A 21,075-nucleotide genomic window follows, 5' to 3' on the forward strand; every position below is an offset into this window, starting at 1 on the left:
CTTCAGAATCATGGAATAACCAAACTTAGTAGTATATTAAATGAAGATCAGAAAGTATGCTTCTCTTTTACAAGTGCTACAGAAATTGTTGTACTTTTAAAAATATTTGACATGATCATACTACAGGGCTTGTCTTGAACGAGCACAATCAGTTTGGACATAAGTAGAAAAGAAACATTAACCACTGTGACAGACTTCAAGAATTGACATTCTTCCTTTAGCATGATAAGGTAAGTACATAGTACAGCTGAAAGTCTCACTAATTAGCTTAGTTTTTTTCTTTAAGGAACTTAAAGAACTAAGTAAAGATACAGAATGCCTACAGGGCATTTCCTAGTTTAGGAAAAGGAGAAGGCAGGAGAAAGGCAGAGCACAAAACCCCCCCACAGAGTCAAAATTTCAGTCAGGTGTTCCTTTAGTTCACAAAGTTCACATCTCATTTTTGTTGGCAAATCAACAACCAACTTCTACTCTTCTAATGTCATTCACTTAAGTTTTTGCCAATGCATTAAAGCATTTTTTTCCCCCAAAAGAAAACACATCGCCAGCATCATTTACTAGTCCCCCTAAAAATACTTTCAGCACAACATTACATGCATACTTTTGACAGCTGCTTTTGGAAAACAGCATTCTCTGTAGCAGTTAGACAATAAAAGGTTTACTGTTTTAAATATGTGCTACTGACTAAGAACAGACAGACATCAACAAAAACTTTAAGATAAATGTTCATTTCTTGTCTTTATAATCATAAAAGATTTTACTGTATATAGGTGCAAGTCTGGATAAACCCAGTCATTGAGCCTTGTAACTCCCAGCATCCCAAAATTTCTTAATACATCAGTGTTTCAAAGTTCTCTTGACTTTGACCTACAAACAGAAAGGTAGAAAAACTTTAAGAGACTTTTTTTAATGTTAGTTTTCTTCTTTTCTTCTTGTCTAAAACTAACAATTCCTCTAGAAAGCAAGACTAAAGACTAAGTCAAATATTTTTGTAGATTACAATCATCTACATCAAGGAACATAATAAAAGTCAGGTGATTAAAGTTCTATAGTTATTAGTACCAGGACAATTCTTATTGTCCTTTGCTGAAAACAACAGAAATTCCTTTTCACTTTGTTCCATAGATATTTTTGAAAACGGCATGTGCAGAAGAGGAAGAAGGATGGCATTTTGCAGAAAATGCAGGTTGACAGAAAATTACAACAAACATAGCAAGAATGACATGGCTAAGCAGTGATCAAGCACCATGTTTGTATGCTCGTAATCATATGAAGGAAATGAAGATAAGGTCTGCTAGTTTGTTATTCAAAATTAAGAGGCAGATTTTAGGATAGGGAAGACTAAATTTGACCATCAGAATATCTCACTGATAGAAAAATATACGTTCACAGATCTCCTACTCAGTATCTGCAAGGACTACAAAATCCATATGCTCCAATAATATCAAGGAGAAATTACATGACCCAAACCCTGTTTCCTATTTGTGATTTGGACTTTGTGGATTGCACTTGTGCAAATGTGTCCTTCCACAGGCTGCTGTTCCCAATCCCTTTGAACTGAGTCCCCTTTGGAGTCAGACCTTTGCAGCAGGCACAGGCAAACACGTGACCCTCAGATCCTGCCTAAGTGCAACCAGACAGCTCACGGGCTGCAGATCAGTCACTCAGCACAAGCTCATGTGTTTGCAACCCATTTAATAATTTGGGTTCAGAGCCTGCACAGAGAAATTAATCCACTGCACTTCAAGAATGAGCCAACCTAATATTCCATGTTGAAGAGTTCCTCAGATTTTTCCCTGCCTCCATGGACTTCCATCGCTGGCTTTGGCAGCACAGCTACAGATTTCACCTGCCAGAGCACAGCTGGCTGTTAGTCCATGACAGGCCAGCTGTGTTTAAATAAAAGAACTCAAATCAGAACTAACAGTGTAAACACCAAAAGACCTTGAACCTAATGCATTTTAAAATAGATTGATAAGGAAGCCATGGCCACAACTGTGAAGAAGATTTCTTATAGATGAAGCCATCCACCCAAATTCTATTTCTTTGAGGCCAAACAAGAATACTGAAACCAACCAACAGGTTGAAACTTCTTACTCAGGGAGAAGTACAACTGTTGTCAAACTTTCATACTTTTATTAATGTTGCTCAGGCAGTGCCAGAAGAATAAAAGCCCTGTAGACAAGAAGCAGTGAGGGGAATAGCAAGTCTATATGTCTTGAATAGCAAGTTCTATAATGAGCTCATGCCTCTTCTATTTGTGAAAGAGATAAACACTTTCTGAACAAGGAGAGGCAAAGATAAGATTAAAGGACCTTGGTTGCAGCTCCAGCTCTTCATCAGCTCCTGCATTAAAGTATCACAATGCTGAAACCAGAGGTTTTGGTTCATTACTAGTGCTCAAAATGATACAACTAAAGAAAGAGGATGACTTTCTGAGTTGTTTTTTTTTTTTTCCTCAGTTGCTATAATTTAATTATGTAATACTTGTCTGAGATAAAGACCGAATGGATAAGGTAAGGACATATATTTTGGTTTTATTATTTCCAATTTAGTTACAGAGGTCTAAGATATCAGCTGTGGCAAAGTCTTTAATGCAAATACTAAAAAAAAGGATCATGTTTTGAGCACCAGAGAAGAAAACTTTACAATATGCCTATAAAAATACCAAAATAATTTTTTTAAAAAACGTTTACATTTATCTGTGGGATATTTGTTTCTCACATCAAATAAATCAACTAGTAAAATCTACTAAACCATGGCTAGGTGTTTACCTACTGAAGGTGAAGAAAGCTACCCTTGCGAACAAACACTTAAATTTTATTTTACTCTAGGCCACCCACAGTGTGTTTACTCATCACACACACAGACTTGCTGTAAAGTAAGCAGGAGGATAATTCTGACTTAATTTTCAGGGTTTAATACTATGCGTGAGTAATAAAATTAAATTCAGACTCCGAGTACATTTGCAGGGGTTCAAGCACACAAGTTGGTTAAGAGCTTTCACAACTGGGCAAACAAACAACAAAAGACATCTAAAGAGGTGTAATGTAATATCACAGAAGAGACCTCTAAGACAGTCACACACACTGTTTTGCAGAAATCCAACAGCTACCTGCATGATTACATCTCTAAATCTATGCTTAATCAACTACATACAGGGCTGACAGCTCATTGCAGCCAATGAGTAAATTTGAAGGGAGTGGGGATATCCTCTGCATCCTGGCTTATCCATCACACCCAAACAGCAGAGAGCTGCTGTGAGGTTGCTCAAAAGATGTGCTGATAATGAAAGACAAAGATTTCTCTCCAAGTTTTCCAGATAAAAGTTATTCTTCCTGGGAAAAATGTAAGGCCAGCTGAGGACACAAACTCAGATTCTTGACCAGCTAGAGAGACAAAAGTCAAATGCTTGATCAATGAAATGAAAGTCAGAGCTCAATCAAGGCTTCTCAGTAGAGCAAGCAAAACCACAGTTTGTTGTCCAGGGCTTTCATCAGAGGTGCACACACACACTGACCCCACCCCACAAAGAAGAGGAGAAACTGCAGGGATTAATGAGATGTTGAGATGGTTATGAATGATAAGAGAAGCCAGAGGAAGCTCTGAGTCATCAGGAAGATGTGTAAGGGAGGTCTGGGTAAGTGTGAGGGTTCCTTTAATCTTCACCCAGACTGCTGCTCTTTTTCCTGCCCCTATTCTCCTATCTGTGCAGGCATGAGCTCCCCATCTCCTGTCCATCTCTCTACCACAAATGACAGAACCTGCACTCACCACCTAACACTGCACCTAATCAATCCCTCATCCTAAGGAACTCATTATTCCCGTGCCTTCAATGTCACAGGGGGAAAAAGGACAGACAGGGGAAGATGGCACAGGCTCAGCCCATTCCAGCTGAGACAAAGTCTGTGTCACAAAGCAATTCTCCCTCACCAACAGCAGCAGTGCTGTAAAGTAATAGCAGGAATAATTAGCTTAATAAATTGTGCCTTATTTTATTTAGAGTTGACCTTGGATTTCCCTGCAAGAAGGGGTAAAGGGTTTGCAGTCAAAACCCTCAAGGTACTGTACCAGCTCCTTGGCTAGCAAGTTCTCCTTTCCCAATGCTTGTTAAACACTAAGAGGCTCATTTTCTAAGTTAAAATTTAAATCAGAGCTTATCAGGTGGATGAGATTAATAGAAGCCTTTCACTTAGACATAAAATATTATGCATACAAATAAAATTGAATTTTTCTCTACATTAAAAAAACGAAGCAAAAACTTAGTTCTTTGTCACGATGAAAAAGAATTTGAACTTCCACAACAACAAAAATCTGAGATGAAATATAAAATTTACAGCAGTCAAAGAGTATAAAGAATAACAAAAGAACTAAATACAGGAAGAGTACATGCTTTGTTTATTTGAAATGCTTGGTAAGTGCTGCAAGTTCCACACATTTCAGTTTAGAAGTAATATTTTTCCTTTAATAACAAAATAGCCAAGTTAGCACAGGAATGTGTGTAAACCTTTAGTTTACATTGTATTATTGCATTTAGATTACTACAGGGACAAGTCACAGAACCCACTAGAGGAGATCCTCCAGTAGCAACTGCTGAAGTAAGAGAAATCAGCATAAGAACAGATTTATTAGCTCTTGGAGCTCTGTTTTCAAACATTTTCATACTAATGAGCACCACACATATTGCAGACAGCTGACTAAATAAAAAAGACCATCGAGATTATCTATTCTTGCCAGTCCTGGAGTGTAGGCAGCCTAACTAACGTAAACCAGAGCAGATAAGTATCAGTAGCTTATGAAAAATGCCATTACAGCATGCTAGAAGCAAAACAGCCATGTGCACTGAGAGGAACAGAACTCAATATAGCGTGCAATGACTGTAAGCTTCAGTGCCCACATACTAAGCTTTCTGTACTGTAATGGTCTGATAAATTCATTTTGACCCAGAGACCAGAGATAAATTGTCTTAGCAATACAAACAAACAGCTAAGCAATTAGGGCAAAGTTTTTTGAGAACATAGTGATAACATCTAGAAGCATTGTTGGGTGATGGGGAAAAGCAGCCCTCGAGATAGGGGAGTTTAATCTGAAGTAAAAGAGAGAGTATAATTGCTTCTCCAAATTACAGTGCACTAAAAGAAAAAGCAGACAAGCAACTGGCACTGGTATTTGTCTGGCATCTATTTCAGTGTATCCAACCTGAAAAGTAACTTTCAATGTCCCATTTGGAGTTCATCAAGTTTTGCCTATAAAAAGATTTTACATGTGCAGCTGTGAAAGTGTCAGAGTTGAGAAATCCATAAGGAACCATCACATTTTAAAGAATTGCCATCACTTAAATTTCCTGAAAGTAACTTATTAAAATAAAGCTTTCAAGCTCAGAGATTAATACAGAAGTCAAATGACCAAAGCAACGATTTTATCTACCAGCTTTCACATATCAGCACTCTTTGGAGGGTCACAGACATGTATTAGTTGCAATGCAGAATATGGGCTGCAACAGGCACAGAAATTGAAGTAATTAGTATTTAACCCAAATTGTGTGTTGATTTCTCAACAAGTATTTGGCTATTGATTTAAATCTACATAATTATATACTATATATGTCAGAATATATATATACATACATACATCCATAAAACACTGAAATACCAGGTCTAGAATACATCTCTTCAGTTTGGGTAGAGTTACCCAAGAAAATAGCCATAAGCAGAGACAAAATGATCTCTCAAAGTAATACTAACTTTTGTCGTTGTGAACATCTTGTAAACATTAAAACAGTTGTATTAGATAGAGATGCCTGCTCATTGCAAAATATCTAAATTTGATTTTAGAGGAAAAAATGTAATATGAAGAAGATAAATTCACACTGTACTTTTACTGCAGCTGAACGACCAGCGGTCTCGGTGTCCTCTGAAAAAAGAAAATTGATATTGCTTTTAAATATTAATGAAATGAAGATGCCAATGGCAATTTTTTACCAAAGAACCTATTTTTTTCTTGTCAGATTTTTCTTTGAAGTGTATTTTAAAAAAGAAAATCAATAAGACACATAAGTCAAACATTAATGAGAGGTGTTTTTGGAGCTGTCATAAATGAATTATAGCCTTAACTCCATCCCATGTAACAGAAGCAGCTCCAGTAACTCAGCCATGTCATCTGAATTCTAATGTCATTTAATGCACTGAAAACAAGCCTATGTCTTGCTTCATTGTTTACTCTGTTGTAGTATACAAAAGTCTATGAAAAGCCACCTCAATTAAATGAGCAATTATTTATATTTCAATAAGGAAAAGCAATTTACCAGTAATTACAGAATAAGACTATACAGAGAATAGCAAATAAAGCAAGACTGAAGCAGCCCTTGGTAAACATCAAATTAACACTTAAAAAGACAGAAAAAGAGTAATTGTTCTTTTATCTTAGGGTAAGTGGACAGTCTACCTGCTTCCTGGGTAGAAATAAATTAGCAACTCCAAATTTTTTGTTTGTTTCTTTCAACTCCACTCTGAATCACCATAACCAAAATAATGTCATTTTAATTTATAATTGACATATTATTTTACAGGTTATTTTGAAAAATTCAAAACAGATTTTAATATTGTTATGATGAAATATCAAAGAAATCACCTATAAACAGCACTCCCTAACCACACAATTGTTCTCAACAACTGTAATAAAGTTTTCTTTTTCATTTGTTTTCTTCCTCTAATCCACTTATCATGACCTGTTGATTAACCACACAGAGCTGTCTTAACTTTCACTTTCAGTTTCTCTATTTTTTTTCCTGCTTGATACTGCCCCAGAAATAATGTCTGTGGGAGCAACATGTTAGACAGCCACATCACTTCTTAAGAAAGTAGGCTACAGGGATTAAAAGTCACTGAACTGGAAGGCAGGATTCTGGCCTTCAAGCTTTTCTTCATTCTTTTTTTCCACCCTAATTGCTTATAGAGTCCATGCTCATACAGGGATGGGCCTTTGGTTTGATTGCATTGATGGGCTGCCTTACTTTTCCTCACAGGAGCAGCCCCATGGAAGCAACTGCAGACAGAAAAAGGAAAGACAACTGGTATATGCAATTTCTAAAGTATTTTTTGTGTTGAATCCTACCCATACAAAATACACACTGTGGTTTATGGATGGAGCTCAAGCACATCAGGAATGACTTATGAAGTCCTCTCCCTGTGCTTTTCCTTTCCCTCAATATACTTTACATAAACTGACACAATCAGCACAACAACGTGCCTATGACTAGAACAGGTACAGGTATGATCCAGCTACATCAAATTTAGTCTCACACAAGAAGTGTTAAAGTCAAAACTATTGCAAAACCACAAGACCAAGGGGAAAAGAAAACACATGCTTGCTTATTTCTACAGATTCCATGGTAAAGCACAGTCATACTTCTCTCTGCATTGCCATCATCATTTTTTTTCCCCACCAAGTTTTTTTATCCTCCCCTCCCTGAAAAACAAGTATCACACTTAGCACTTTCATTCTGCCTAACCATGACATGCTGAAGTGATCTGATATAGAGGGCTGTACTGTCATCTTCAGCAAAGAACATACTTCAATGTGATGTTTTTCTAAACTTTCATCACAGATTTATATAGTGGCACATATGATAGATACTGTCAAGTGTCATGGAGCTTGACAATCATAATCAAGTGAATTATAAGAATCAATATTTAACTGAAAAACCTCAACAAATGATGAACTCCAAACAAACGTGATTCCTCCCTTTGCTACCTTTCTCCTCACACATACAGACAAGAGGTGCCAATACTCAAGACTAGGAATCCAGTCTAGCTCTTTGCACACTTTTCAGTAACAAGTGAAAGAATTGCCTTATTTCCTTTCTCAGAGTTGCTACTGAGATAATTAACAATTTCTGTGTAAAACAAAGCCACAAATGTGAGTCTTTAACTTTGATCCAGAAACAGATACATTCTTCATAAAGTATTTCTGACACAAGACAGGTATTTGCAGGATTATATCCCAGAGTCATCTCACCCCCCTTCATGCAAAATTCTATCCATACTCTAAAATTCTGTGAAATGATTAGAAAACTCATTAAGAAAAAAAATCATATGAAATGTTTTGCAGAAGCTTCTGTTTCCAAAGCAACCTTTTATTTCAGGCTTTTCCATTGGATCTGGACATTTTGCTGCCTGGAGGCTTACAAATTATATATGCACTTACTTATATTTTGACAGTCTTTAGTGGTCTGTTACAATGGTCTGTTTTTCAGAAAAGAAAGTATAACCACAATATCAAGCTGAGCCTTTGGGGGTTGGTTAAGTTTCTCATTAAACTGATGTTTAAGTATACATAGGGGTTTTCGTTAGTGTGGCAAGCCAGTTTAACACTGAGGAAATTCAGATGCCTATAAATTAGTTTTATAAGTAAGTTTGTTGAAATGACAAATCAGATTTTGAAAACTGAAACGGGAGTTTCTGTCTCTCACTGCGTTATGGGGCAGTGCCCTCCACTGGCCAAACGTCCTCACTTAAAAATAAAAGAGCAAAAATTCACTGTAAAGTTGCTCTTCAGACTAAAAACCAAAAAATACCTCCAAACCCCCTCAGAATCAGTGTCAAATTCTTTTAAAAGGTTACTGCATAATGGCACCAATTTATACTAATGCCACTCTTGCTTTCATATTATATGGTAATAATAATACTTCGGGTGCTGAAATAAATCCTGAAGCAGCCTTTTTAAAGAGTTCAAAATTAGAAGTGACAATACAAACCCAGGTAATACTAAAAAGTGTAACTTAACACAAGGCCTTATATTGGTAAAAAGCATAGAACCAGATTAGCAATTACTACTGCCTGCTAAATTTTCACTATTTTACCTTTTTTCCTCTTCAGAAATGACAGACCCTCATGTAAATTTATCTTTGAAGTGATTAATAACGTTTATGAGTGCAGCAGACAGAACTAGTTGCATGAGTAACATCCATATTAGAGGTACCTGAGAGGAGGGATTAATAAGTGTCAAGAGCCAGCAACACCATGAGAAAGCTAGAAACGTGATACATATACATATATATATATATATATATGCCCTCCCTTTGTGTTACTGTGGGTTGCCCACTTACTAGTATTTCAACTCTTCCTCTCAGTTTTATTTGTTTCAAAAATATGGATGAAATTTTAATGCAGGGGTGGTAGTCAAACTGTAGTATTTTCAGGAATATTCTGCACTCTAACCAAGCTTGCTGCTATCATTTGGCCAACCTGCTCATCCTGGGTGATTTCACCTCTTCTAACACCACTCCCTTCACTCACTGCTTGATGGCCAATATTAACTCTCTCCAACACCTATATTAGCTCAGAGACACTCTCAATATTTACATGATACATCAACTGCCTGATTAAACTTTCACAAATTAAGAACAGTATTTTAAAATAATACCCACGAAAACATGCAAAAGGACAACAGGTCATACAACAGATCCAGCTGATGATTAAGGACCATAGGGACAATATCTTAGTAATAAAAGTGTTATAAATGAGTTTATAGTAGATTCAATCATCCTACACAAAATTACTATCTAATTACTAGATCTAATAATATTCTATGCAATAGATTTGCTGGTCATAAGGTGAACTGTTTCTTTAACAAGACTAAAAGCAATAAGCTATAGGAGGAAGTTATGACGAAAATACAAAGATAAATGATGCTTGCAGAGATAAAGCAAAACCACAGAAAGATTGAAAATATACTTTGTGATAGGAGTTGCACACTGTTAGATTTCTAAACAGACAAAAAGGAAAGAAAATATTCTTAAGTCCTGGATAAAGCCTTCACTACCATCTACACATGGAGGGAACAACTAAAAGGCTGAAACAAAGTTGAAAGATGGATTTACCATGCCTTTTTCAAGTGCTGAACAATAACTTCAAAAGGGGCATACAGCACCATTTTCTTTGAGCACATCTAATGTAAGCTTTAAGACTTAGCATAAGTTTTACCATTTGTTCCATTCACTTTGTATAAAATTTCTGTGTTAGTGGGCAATGAAGGAAACTAGTAATTTTTCATTTCTGCCAATCCTGTGATAAAGTACTACCACTAGAAAAAAACCCCCAAACATCCAGCACTGGTCCTAGGCTTGTTTTTAAAGAGAAAATCTAGATTCCAAGGTTATTTATGAACCACCTTCCTTAGAATATAGCTGTGTGGATTCCTAACAGTGGGGGGATTTTACGCTCTAATGAACAGCAGTGCTAAAGGTACCCCCTCGATCTCTGCAGAACCTGGTTCCAATGAAGTGGGGAGCAGCTTTGGTGCTCTGTTCTTCTGGGCAGCCTGGACCGAGTACAAACACCAACAGACAAAAACAGCCCCTTTGCTTCATAAGGCCTCAGTCCTCACAGAAGATCCTGCTCCTCATTGATGATTAACTTGTGATAGTCCTTTTGCATCAGGATTCACCACTGATGACACAGAGCAAGGCATTCGGTTGTTCTCACCCTCGGAGTCTCAGTTTCTCCTGTTAGAAGCAAGCGTTTTGAGGTTTGTTTTGCAGTCCTTGCCTTACCTCAGATCTATCTTTTCACCCTTCCTCAGAGTTCATTTGATTGTTTAATAACCACATACTAATGCTGGGTTGTTCTGCTAATCATTCGGCAGATAAGATCTCCCTCGTACAATCTAAGAGCTGCTTTTGTACTACGAGCTTGAAAGAAAAAAACTGGAGGTGGGAACACTGGATCATAGAATCATAGAATCATAGAATCAGCTGGGTTGGAAGGGACCTCTGAGATCATCAAGTCCAACCCTCGATCCACTACTGCCATGGTTACCAGACCATGGCATTAAGTTCCACATTCAGTCTTATTTTAAAAACCTCCGGGGACGGAGAATCCATCACTTCCCTGGGCAGCCCATTCCAATGTCTGATTACCCTCTCTGTAAAGAAATTATTTCTAATATCCAACCTAAACCTCCCCTGGCACAGCTTAAGACCATGCCCTCTTGTCTTGCCTGGGAAAGGAGACCAACCTCCACCTGGCTACAACCTCCTTTCAGGGAGTTATAGAGAGTGAGGAGGTCTCCCCTGAGCCTCCTCTTCTCCAGGCTGAACAACCCCAGCTCCCTCAGCCTCTCCTCATAGGACTTGTGCTCGAGTCCCTTCACCAGCCTTGTTGCTCTCCTCTGGACCTGCTCTAGGACCTCAATGTCCTTCCTGAACTGAGGGGCCCAGATATTGGGTTGCTTCCACGTTCAGATCTCTATGCTTCTATTACACCATTTTAAGGACTTAAACTGAAGCAGTGAGCCATTTTCACAGCCACGTTTCACAGATTTATGTACTTCTGTTACAGTCCTATGCATTAATACTTTCTAAACTTCTGCATAGAACTGTTTCAGTCAGCTCCTTAACGTGACTTTGTTGTGGACAGAGCCTCAGAGAGAAGAGCAACTGTTGGTCTCTCTCTCAACCCGTGAAAAGTAATTAAGAGCCCACTTTCCCCATGGGGAACAGGTGTAGCTCTCGCTGCCCTGGCAGCCTGTTCCAGCTGAAGAGTTATTACTCCAGCTGTTCAGCTGACGGCAATTACCACCGCCGATGGTCATTGTATGTGGATCTCACCTCCTAAAGGTTTCCTCCCCAGAGGGCTGACGTGATGACTGCTGAACTGCAGCATTGCCCTGCTTGCTGCTGAGAGACCAGCTGACACTTACCTTTACGTGACCTCAGCGAGCTACACAACGCACACTCGACCGCAGTCGCTTAACCGTGCTGACATAAAGGGTTTCTAACTTTTGCTTTTCCTTACAGCATAAAGAGCTTAAAACACCACAGCATTAAACCACAGAACTCTGAAAAACAAAAACAGGATGTCTGCCTCTAAAGCTGGTGCTGTGTGCATTTTTCCTGAGACTGTGCTATCTGGGACCAGATTGATGTAATCTTTCAATGCAGCCTATTGGCCAAATTCTCTCTTTCCTGCTGGAAGGTTAACTCTGGTGTGTATGACAGAAAATATTTTCGTGGCCAAGCGTTGTTTTCATCACAATCTGCCTAACAATAAGACCATCTGGAGATTAAAAAAAAAAATAAGGCTTAAAGTTATTTCAGTGGTCTCCTTTACTCTTGCGAAGCTCCAGTGCAGCCAGGTAGAATCTAGGAGACAAACATCATTTGCACAATTCAACATAAGAACAATGCTATTGTTTCTTCTTCTTCCTCAAGAGTGGATTTTGATACTGCAAGGCTATGTAAGTGCAGGTCTACAGGACTTGTAGGTCCCTTTCAGCGCTCATCTGACCAATTGAGGGCTGACCAAGTTCAGGCATCTCATTAAAGGCATTGTCCAAATGCCTCTGAAACACTGTCAGGACTGGGGCATTGACCACCTCTCTGGAAGCCTGTTCCAGTGTCTGACCACTCTCCCAGTAAAGAAATATTTCCTAATCATAGAATCATTAAGGTTGGAAAAGACCTCCAAGATCGAGTCCAACTTTTGCCTGAACACCAACCTGTCAACTAAACCATCCAGTTGTTTCTTGAACATCTCCAGGGATGGTGACTCCAACATCTCCCTGGGCAGAGGTCATTTTCTCTTGTCCTGTCACTTCTCACCTGGGAGAAGTGATCAACCCCACCTGGATACAACCTCCTTTCAGGTAGTTGTAGAAAGTGATAAAATCCGCACTGAATCTCCTTTTCTCCAGGCTAAATATCCCCAGTTCCCTCAGCTGCTCCTCACATGACTTATCCTAGACATTTCACCAGTTTCATTGCCCTTCTCTGGACATGCTCCAGCACCCTGTCCACTCCAAACAGCACCTTTGAGACATTTTTATGTGTCCTGTCACCAGATACCAGGGAGAAGAGACCAGCACCTCTCTCACCATCTCCCTTCCTAAGGAAGCTTGAGTGAGCAGGGAGACTGCCCCTCAGCCTCCTTTTCTCCAAACTATCCAAGTCCAAAGTCCTCAGCCTCACAGAATATACCTATCTCCCAAGACTGTAACTTAACACATGTAAAGCACAACTATAATGTCTGGTTTGAGCCAGCTGTTGGGAGCAGTTGGCCTTAAATGTTTGGACTAGGAAGAAGGACCAAAAATCCACTAAGGTTTGTTGTCCCTGCTCCCATTCCGATGCGTATTTCCCCTCCTTTCTTCTATTTGTTGCTTACCAAATTCACACACAATTTTGAGATGTTTTCTTTGCATTTTTTGTTGTTTATGGACACAGGTAAAAAATTAGCAAGATGGCAGATTACTCATTTTACAGACCTCAAGAGCATCAGTGCTTTTCCTCAAAGACATTGTGATATACATGATATGTTCATCAAACAGACAAAACAGTCCTGCCAGCAATGGAGACGAGACAAGACTGAAAAAAAAAAGCAGAAATCACAGCTTGCCACTTGCTTAATAAGTGCTATTTGGAGTAATCTCTTGCCTCTGTCATTAGTAAGCAATCTGTTACAGCAATAAAGGAATTTGTCAGGTATTATTTTTACAAACAGGCCTAATTCTATACCAGCTTCTACGTCCTTCTGTCAGAAAATTTGTGTGCATACAGTAGGAAATAAGAGGGGCTTCAAGATATAACATTATGGAGAAAGCAGTGGCATTAGGCATTATGTTGAATTAAGCTGGATGATGGATCCATCTTTAAATTGTTTGATTTTACATGTTTCTCAAGAAAAAAAAATCAGGTAATATAAAGAAAGTGCTAAGGATAGCAAGAAAAAGCAAACTGTTATTCCTAGAGCTGGAAAGTTAATGTTTATCATTCCCAAGATTTAGACCTTTGCTAATGTATAACTTAATTCAGATAGTTACCAATATATGTAGAAGACTAATGCTAAGGATCAAGAAATTTGTGCTGCAATGAAACAAATTTCTATTTTTTTCTAGATTTCAAAGTACAAAGGACCATTTTGCAGGCTCTCTATGCATCTATGGAATCACCTTCTGACTGCTCATCAGAGAACTTGAAAAATTAGGGGGGTAATTACATCAGGCAATGAGGTACTCTAAGCATTTATTGTTAAAAACAGAACTACTCATCAGATGATTGAAATTAACATTTATTTCAGCTGTCAGATTTGATTAATCTCTAACAACATCATTCTTATTCAACTTTGGACACCTCAGAAGCAGCCAGATTAAAGCAACACAGCTCTACTCAGGTCAGCAGCCATGAGATTTTTGCCCCTGAGAGGATGGGCCTGAGATACTCAGCAAGAACTTCAAACAGCCACAGAATTAGATGTCAAATACAGTGCTTTGGTTCCCTAGCTCAGGAGGTGGCATTTTTTCACATTTTTGTACAGATCACTAGAAACAAACATCATCCCTACTATCTAAAGGACCCAAAGCAGTTATGTTTCTACAAAAAGGTCTCTTAAGCTCAATTTTCAAGCTTGCTATTTGGTTTTGATTTTATTGACACCTCCTACTAGGATAACATATCTTCTCTAAGCTTGCATGGATCACCAACATCAGAATTCCAATACTGGATGTATCAACCATGGAGACCTGGGAAGTGCTGCAACCCATCGAACAGGTTTGCTTTCACTCAAAACATCTTCTTAAACAGTAACATCACTAGTTTTCAACCAGCCTAATGGGTTTTGCCAAGCAACCACTTTATTTACTTTATTTAAACTTGATGCAGACGTGGTACAGATTGATGCAAGAGAAGTTTCTCTAAGGGCTCAAGGGTAGGAACTCTCTTCTCCTGAGACAATATGTGCCCTTCCCACACAGTGAACGGAGTTTTGAAGAGAGTATGGCCTAAAGTAAAGGTTACTCTCACCAGAGAACATCTGGTCCAGCAGAGTGGATTTCAGAAGAATCTATTGCTCATATTACAGAAAAAAAAAAACCTCAAAACATTACCTCACATTTCATGTTTAATAATCAACACAGCAGCTTAGAAGTTTAAAAAATGACCAGTTACTGGCTTTGAAAGAAAGGTTTACTGCAGGATTGACTTTTTTAGCCCATAAGACCTGTTGAAGGTAAAGAAAACTTTGCCTTTTGGCAGCTTGACAAAGTCAAACTTGAGTCCGCAAAGTGCTCTACATGAAACTGTTGTCGTCATCAAAGGATACTGTCATTAACTGCTACATGAAAGCCACATTTTCACTTATTTTGCAAGCTGAGAAGGTTCATAGTGTGTACATATATATATATATGTATATATACACCCCCTTTGGCTAAATTCTACTCTTGGAAGTATTTTTGTCTAATCATTGACTGCTTTTGTGGGTCTAGGATGAAAATTTGTTGCACTAGTTAAGTGAAAAGCAAAGGCCATGCTGTTTTGGAAAGCTCACACGCCAAAGGAAGTGTAACACACACAAAGACTTACCTGCTTACACTTCTGCTAAAAGACAAGATAAATAATTATGCTAAGTATATCTAATGTTGATGTAGGTGCACATCAAGCAAATACAGTGTTAATATCTTATTGTTTGCAATAGAATTAGCAGTTTAAAACCAAGATCCATAAATATGCCATGCTCTGTGCTCCTCCAATGAAGGTCACATTTTGAATAATTAAATACTACATTTCTGCTCAAAAATCAGGACAACTCTTAAATGAATCCTACTAGGTAGAACTGCACACAGAAAATGAGATGATCACTGAAAGAGGTGAAAATTGGCAAGTTTGACTTTAGAACCATAAAGCTACATGATATGATGTTTTGATTTAATTTTTACATGGCACCTTTTAATTTTATATTACATCTATAACTTTTGGCCTTATATATTCTGTACATTTGAGGTTTATTACAAATATTCAGAAATTAAAAATTATGCATACTTTATCTATGGTCAGCCTTAGAACATAAAAATCATTACTTTAGCAATATTCAGTTGCAAGATCATTCTGTTGACATCCACATCATTAGAAATTAATGATTTAATAGTGTATTACTTTAAATCTCTCCCTACTTTAGGTGGTTTTTTTGCATTTGTGCATTTGGTGAGCTTTCTGCTATTCTTTTTCTTACTTTCCCCACAAGAGAGAAATGAACTAATATGAACTAAAACCACAGGTATAGTTTGCAAGGTGCACTACACAAAACAACATAAAATACCTCAATTTTTTTCATGCACTAAACAGTAGAAATAAGATTAGAACTGGTTTTTTTATGTAAAACCCTGTGTTTGTACCACAATGATTAAAAACAAAAAAACCAAAGCCAAACCAAAACCAACCAATTCGAATAGAAAAATTTATAATTCTGATCTGAAAGCAGATCCAAAATATAGCATGTTGGGAAACTAAAAGCACCAGGATATCCAGTAGGAAAGCAGAGTATAGTTACTATAGATGTAGCAGACACATTATCTGTATGAGTTACCTGGAGAGAAAGTAACCATATGATGTGAAAGAAAACATCTTGAAAACAATCATTCTGTACAATGGAATCATTGCTTTCAAATTCATCCTGAACACCATTGTTGATATTTTTCCCTATCCGAAGGCAAGCAACAATTTTTGTTGTTTCTTTTCTTTCCTTCAGTCTCAGATATTTACTTGAGCTGACTCAAGAGCTCTACACACCATCATCATTTGTACCAGTTTCTGCAGGTGAGATAAAGTATTAGTATGACACCTGGATGCTCTGGTACATCCAGGCCTTGCTCTATGTTTTAATGCTCTGCTTTACATTTGAAATTTACTCTAGAATCCTCATCCCCAAAACTGGACATGTACATTACAGGGCAAAAGAGTGAAGGTCACTCAAGATCCTGCCAAAACACAATATGGAGGTGTCCTGCATGAAGATACTATCATATTTATTTCAAGAAATACATATTTGCTAAATTAAGTAAAAGCAACAATTCAGCAACTGCAGTGAAGTACCTGATAACGGGCATTTTCTGTCCTGGATAATTTAGAGACCTGCAGCATCTCCTCAATAATTTTACTTTCATATTTGTGAAACATTGTTTCCTTAAAAGTGCACCTGCTTTATAAAAATATTACACATCATGTAGCCTTTCTATTTTCAGGTTGTATCTACAAACGATGACTTAATTTATGTTTTCAATCAATTCATATTAGAAGTGCTTTAGAGCTTAAACTGATGCAGAACTCTACAAAGTATAAAACTACCTGCAAAGCTCAATCTCAGGAACTCTGTCAGCTACCTTAAAATGTAAAACAATAAAGACACAGAGCTGTGTGCACAGTGCTGATTTTTCCAAGTGTCCTGAATACTTCTGTTAACCTTGAGGCTAAACTTGCATTTTGTAGAAATGTTCACGTTTAGTTAAATAAGATCAAACTCGTAATCACTTCAAGTGCAGCCAGCCAAAGAATAATACTTTTATTTAGTGACAAGTCTCCCTCACTATTCATGAGCATTTATATTATCAATTAAAGAGCTGCTGTTCCACTTACTGTGCCACATCAGATACAGCTGGCAGGGGAGACTCTTCCGATACAAGGTCAATGTCATCAGTGAAACTGTTGGCCCGTGACATGTCTTGGGTGCTCCCTTCTAAACGTCCTTTCACTGCACAAAGAATTCAAAGAAATCACAGTACATTAGGGAGACAACATACACAAGCTCTTCCCATGGCTTGAGATACTGTGCAGCAGATTAAAGAAATGGCTCTAATATGAGACAAATGTTTCTTTTTCATCAGAATCAGTAAAGTCAATGCTTACAATGTATGCCATACAAAAATACATACGTGCATATATACAGTTCAAACACAGAGGAACCTCTTACAGGAAAAGGCTTGTCTTCTTGAGGGCTGTCTCCCTGTGAACACAAATTCACTGTATCCACAAATATCAATGTGGGCATACCGATAGAAACAATCAGCCTTTCATTTCCTCACTGCCATTTGATACATATGCTTTAATTTCCCTAGAACCATTCTTTAAAATGTTATTGCTATGATCATATAAACAGAATACTTGAAACTTCAGTGCTGTTTGGTCTCTATATTCGAGAGCATTCAAAAATTCTCCCAGGAACCAGGGAAGAGCCTCAGGTGTTTGAATGCAGTTGGCTCCGCGGGATAACCATGATGGATACAAGGCTGTGGTGCAGCCCAGCTTATGTTCCAAGCATAGCAAGGGTACAAGTTTCATTACAGGTTTGGAAAACATATGATGGCCAATTAATGGAGTTCACTCAGAAACTGCAAAAGTCAGAGAAGTGCAGCCAGCCCTGTAACTGATAAAACCTGATGTTTTATAAAGCTCTAGCCTCAAAACTCATTTCCCTCAAGGGCTGACTTCACCATAAATGTGCAGTAAACACATACCCACCTTTCTGAGTTCAGCTGCATCAATATTCAAAAGCCATTTCTGCTTTAAGGTATCTTCAATGTCTTTTCCTGTATTTACTTCATTCAAAGGCTATTACGGATATCTAGCTTAAGTTGGTGTGATCTAAAATAGCAATTTTAGTCATGATTACTAGTGATACTAACACTTTCTAAGGAAGCTACCTATAAATTTTAATCCTTGAAAGCTTGGCAGATACAGTTATGAGCTGGCAGAGTATCTCGGAAAATGGATAGGATGGCACATATAAATTCAAGGGGGGGAAAAAATGTTTGTGTGTTGGAGGAATCACTAAAAATAAGTGTCAAAACAAGTAAAGCCTAAGTAGTGTCACTTGCATAGGCTGTGATGGGAAAGAAGAAGAAAACAACCCATATGGCAGAAATAAAAAAAGTTTGCCTCCTAGAAAACAAAATCGTTTAAGTCTCAAGTTACTTCCAGAACAACACTTTGGCTGGACTGCATTCAAGCTAAATACTAAAAACCATACAACATCAGAGCTTACTATTGGAAGAGACATAATGTAAGTGGCAAGCAGTGGAAATTAAGTCTGTGGAGTGGAATTATCAAATAGCATAACTGAACACTGCTAAAGGACATAAAGTTACAAGACTATTTTATTTATATCTGCTGCATTTAATCACAAATAAACTATGTGTTTACCAAAACTTCCTGGCACTGGGAACATGAACTTCTGTGCTTTTCCAGCATGACTGAAACACTTTGTCTGTTCTAGAGGAGCTTTATTTTGTGAGACCTGCCAGTTCTGCCCCTGTTCTGATAAGACATTTTTCCTGTAAGAAGTGTAGTCTTATTTTCAGACAAGGTCTTGAAATATATAGATCCAATATCTGACATATTGCTTTGGGAAGTACCAGTCTCTAAAGAAGTAACATGGCACATGATCACATCTGCAAAATTAAACTGGGGGAGTTTGGGCTTCAACTACACTAAGGTTTACCTCACAGAAAGCTTGCAGAATTTGAGAGTCAGCTGAGGCATAGTTAAGTTACTGTGCCTATATAAGGCACATCAAATTAAAAGAAAAACTCTGTGTTGCTATCAATTCCTACTACACAATTAATTGCTGAAAGGGTAGGAGAAGGACCTATTAAATTCATGGCAATTTGCCTTCTTTATAGCACAGGAGAGATATTAAAATTACTGCAATGCATTTGTCATGATAAGTAGTAGGATTTTATTTTAGTTTTGTCATTTTAAAGGTTTGGTCCATATTGCTTTATCAAGCTTCTCTCTGACTCATCACACTGCTGTTTGCAATCTGCATACATGGGCCCTTAAAAACCAGAAACCCCTGATTGTTTACATTTGGTTTGCTAATTCCTTTTCTGAGAAGTGTTCACAATGGCTCTTGCTCCACACCATGGCAGTTGTGAGAAAGGGGGGACAACAGCAACGAGTTCTGAAACCTTCACTTCCTCCTGATTCCCGTGTGCCGTGCTGAGCAGCTCTGCTGTTTCCATAGGGTGCACCTGGAACCTGCTTTTCTGACCATGGACCTTCTGAGAGATGTGGATATCATTAACAACCTCAACCAGTGCTTGGTTACCCACACAGAGCAGGGAAAGCTCTGTCCTGTCTTTATATAAGGCAAAAGCATTCAAGTTTTCTCTTTGGTGAAGACCTTGCTGTGATTATCTGTGATGGTCTCATCCCACAAGTAGTACACATACAATTCATTCCTACAAGCCTTTGGAGAAAGACAGTTGTGGGGTTATATACTTTATACGAACAGGAGTTCTGTAACACATACTCCATAGTTCATTTTATCAGCTGAATGTGTATTTAAGTCCATAAAACAGTACCTGGGTCATGTCTCAAAGACTGCCTCACTGCTTCCTCTCTCCCCTCCCACACTTTCATGGCCAGATCTGTGGACAGAACAATTTTTGCCATTTTGCTTACAGATTAGATTTCTCTCAAAACCTGTCTCCAGCTTACATAAGTATTAAGAGAAAGAAGAGCTACTCACAGAAGTGCTGCTCTTAAACGTCAAGTTAAAGTAGAAATCACAGCTCATAATATTTGGATGGTGATATTAATAAGATTCCCTACTGCTCTCAGAGCCACTTGACTCAATTCAGAGTAAGTTCAGGTTTGTCTTTTGTGAAGTATTAAACCACCACAAGAGAATACCTGTTTTATCCTTGTAACCCTAATAAAAGTTATTTAATGCTGAATCTCTTCATGCTTTTATCACTGGTTAATTCTATGTGTTTCTGTTTTAAGATATTAACTCATTAATAATGTTTTCGGTCCATAAATTAACATTAATGGTAAATGCATGTAATATGTTCCCTTTTCTAAATATCTTCTGTCCTGAAAGTGACTGTTTTAGTTGTGAGCAGTTTTCTTATCTGAAACACTCTTTCTAGAACCAACTTGGTTTTCGAAGTTAACTCACTTTCCCTGAGTGACCTTCCAAAAATCATTTAGACAGCAATGTACAGTCATAAATCAAAATTCCCAAAAATCACACTAAAAGGAACATTTTTTTTCCTAATGTCAAGAAGCCATAAGCTCCTGAGCAATAAAGTGATTCATAATAATCATTCATGATAATGCTTTGAGGAAATACGGAGCATTAAAATACACTCAACACATGGCAGCGATGCTTTCCAGAAATAAAATTCAAAGTCGTAAGGTCCAGCTACTACATATGGTAAGTTTGTAACAGCTGCAGCTCAAGCCAGAACAACTATATCTTCCCTCTCTATATTTATTTTAATAAGCTTTCTTTTTCCAAACTGACT

At 37.8% G+C, this 21,075-nt stretch overlaps 1 protein-coding gene across 1 annotated transcript in view; it reads right to left on the reverse strand.

Annotated features, from left to right (window-relative positions):
* LOC103760656 (potassium voltage-gated channel subfamily KQT member 1-like) overlaps positions 1-21,075 on the reverse strand; it is a 472,219-nt gene that overhangs the window by 368,253 nt on the left and 82,891 nt on the right. Inside the window, exon 11 of the mRNA XM_029965019.1 lies at positions 17,402-17,516. Within this exon, the coding sequence (XP_029820879.1) occupies positions 17,402-17,516 (115 nt within the window). The remainder of the gene's footprint in view (positions 1-17,401; positions 17,517-21,075) is intronic.

This window comes from Manacus vitellinus, unplaced genomic scaffold, assembly GCF_001715985.3.
Source record: "Manacus vitellinus isolate BGI_N305 unplaced genomic scaffold, ASM171598v3 scaffold_88_pilon, whole genome shotgun sequence".
Taxonomy (NCBI): Eukaryota; Metazoa; Chordata; class Aves; order Passeriformes; family Pipridae; genus Manacus; species Manacus vitellinus.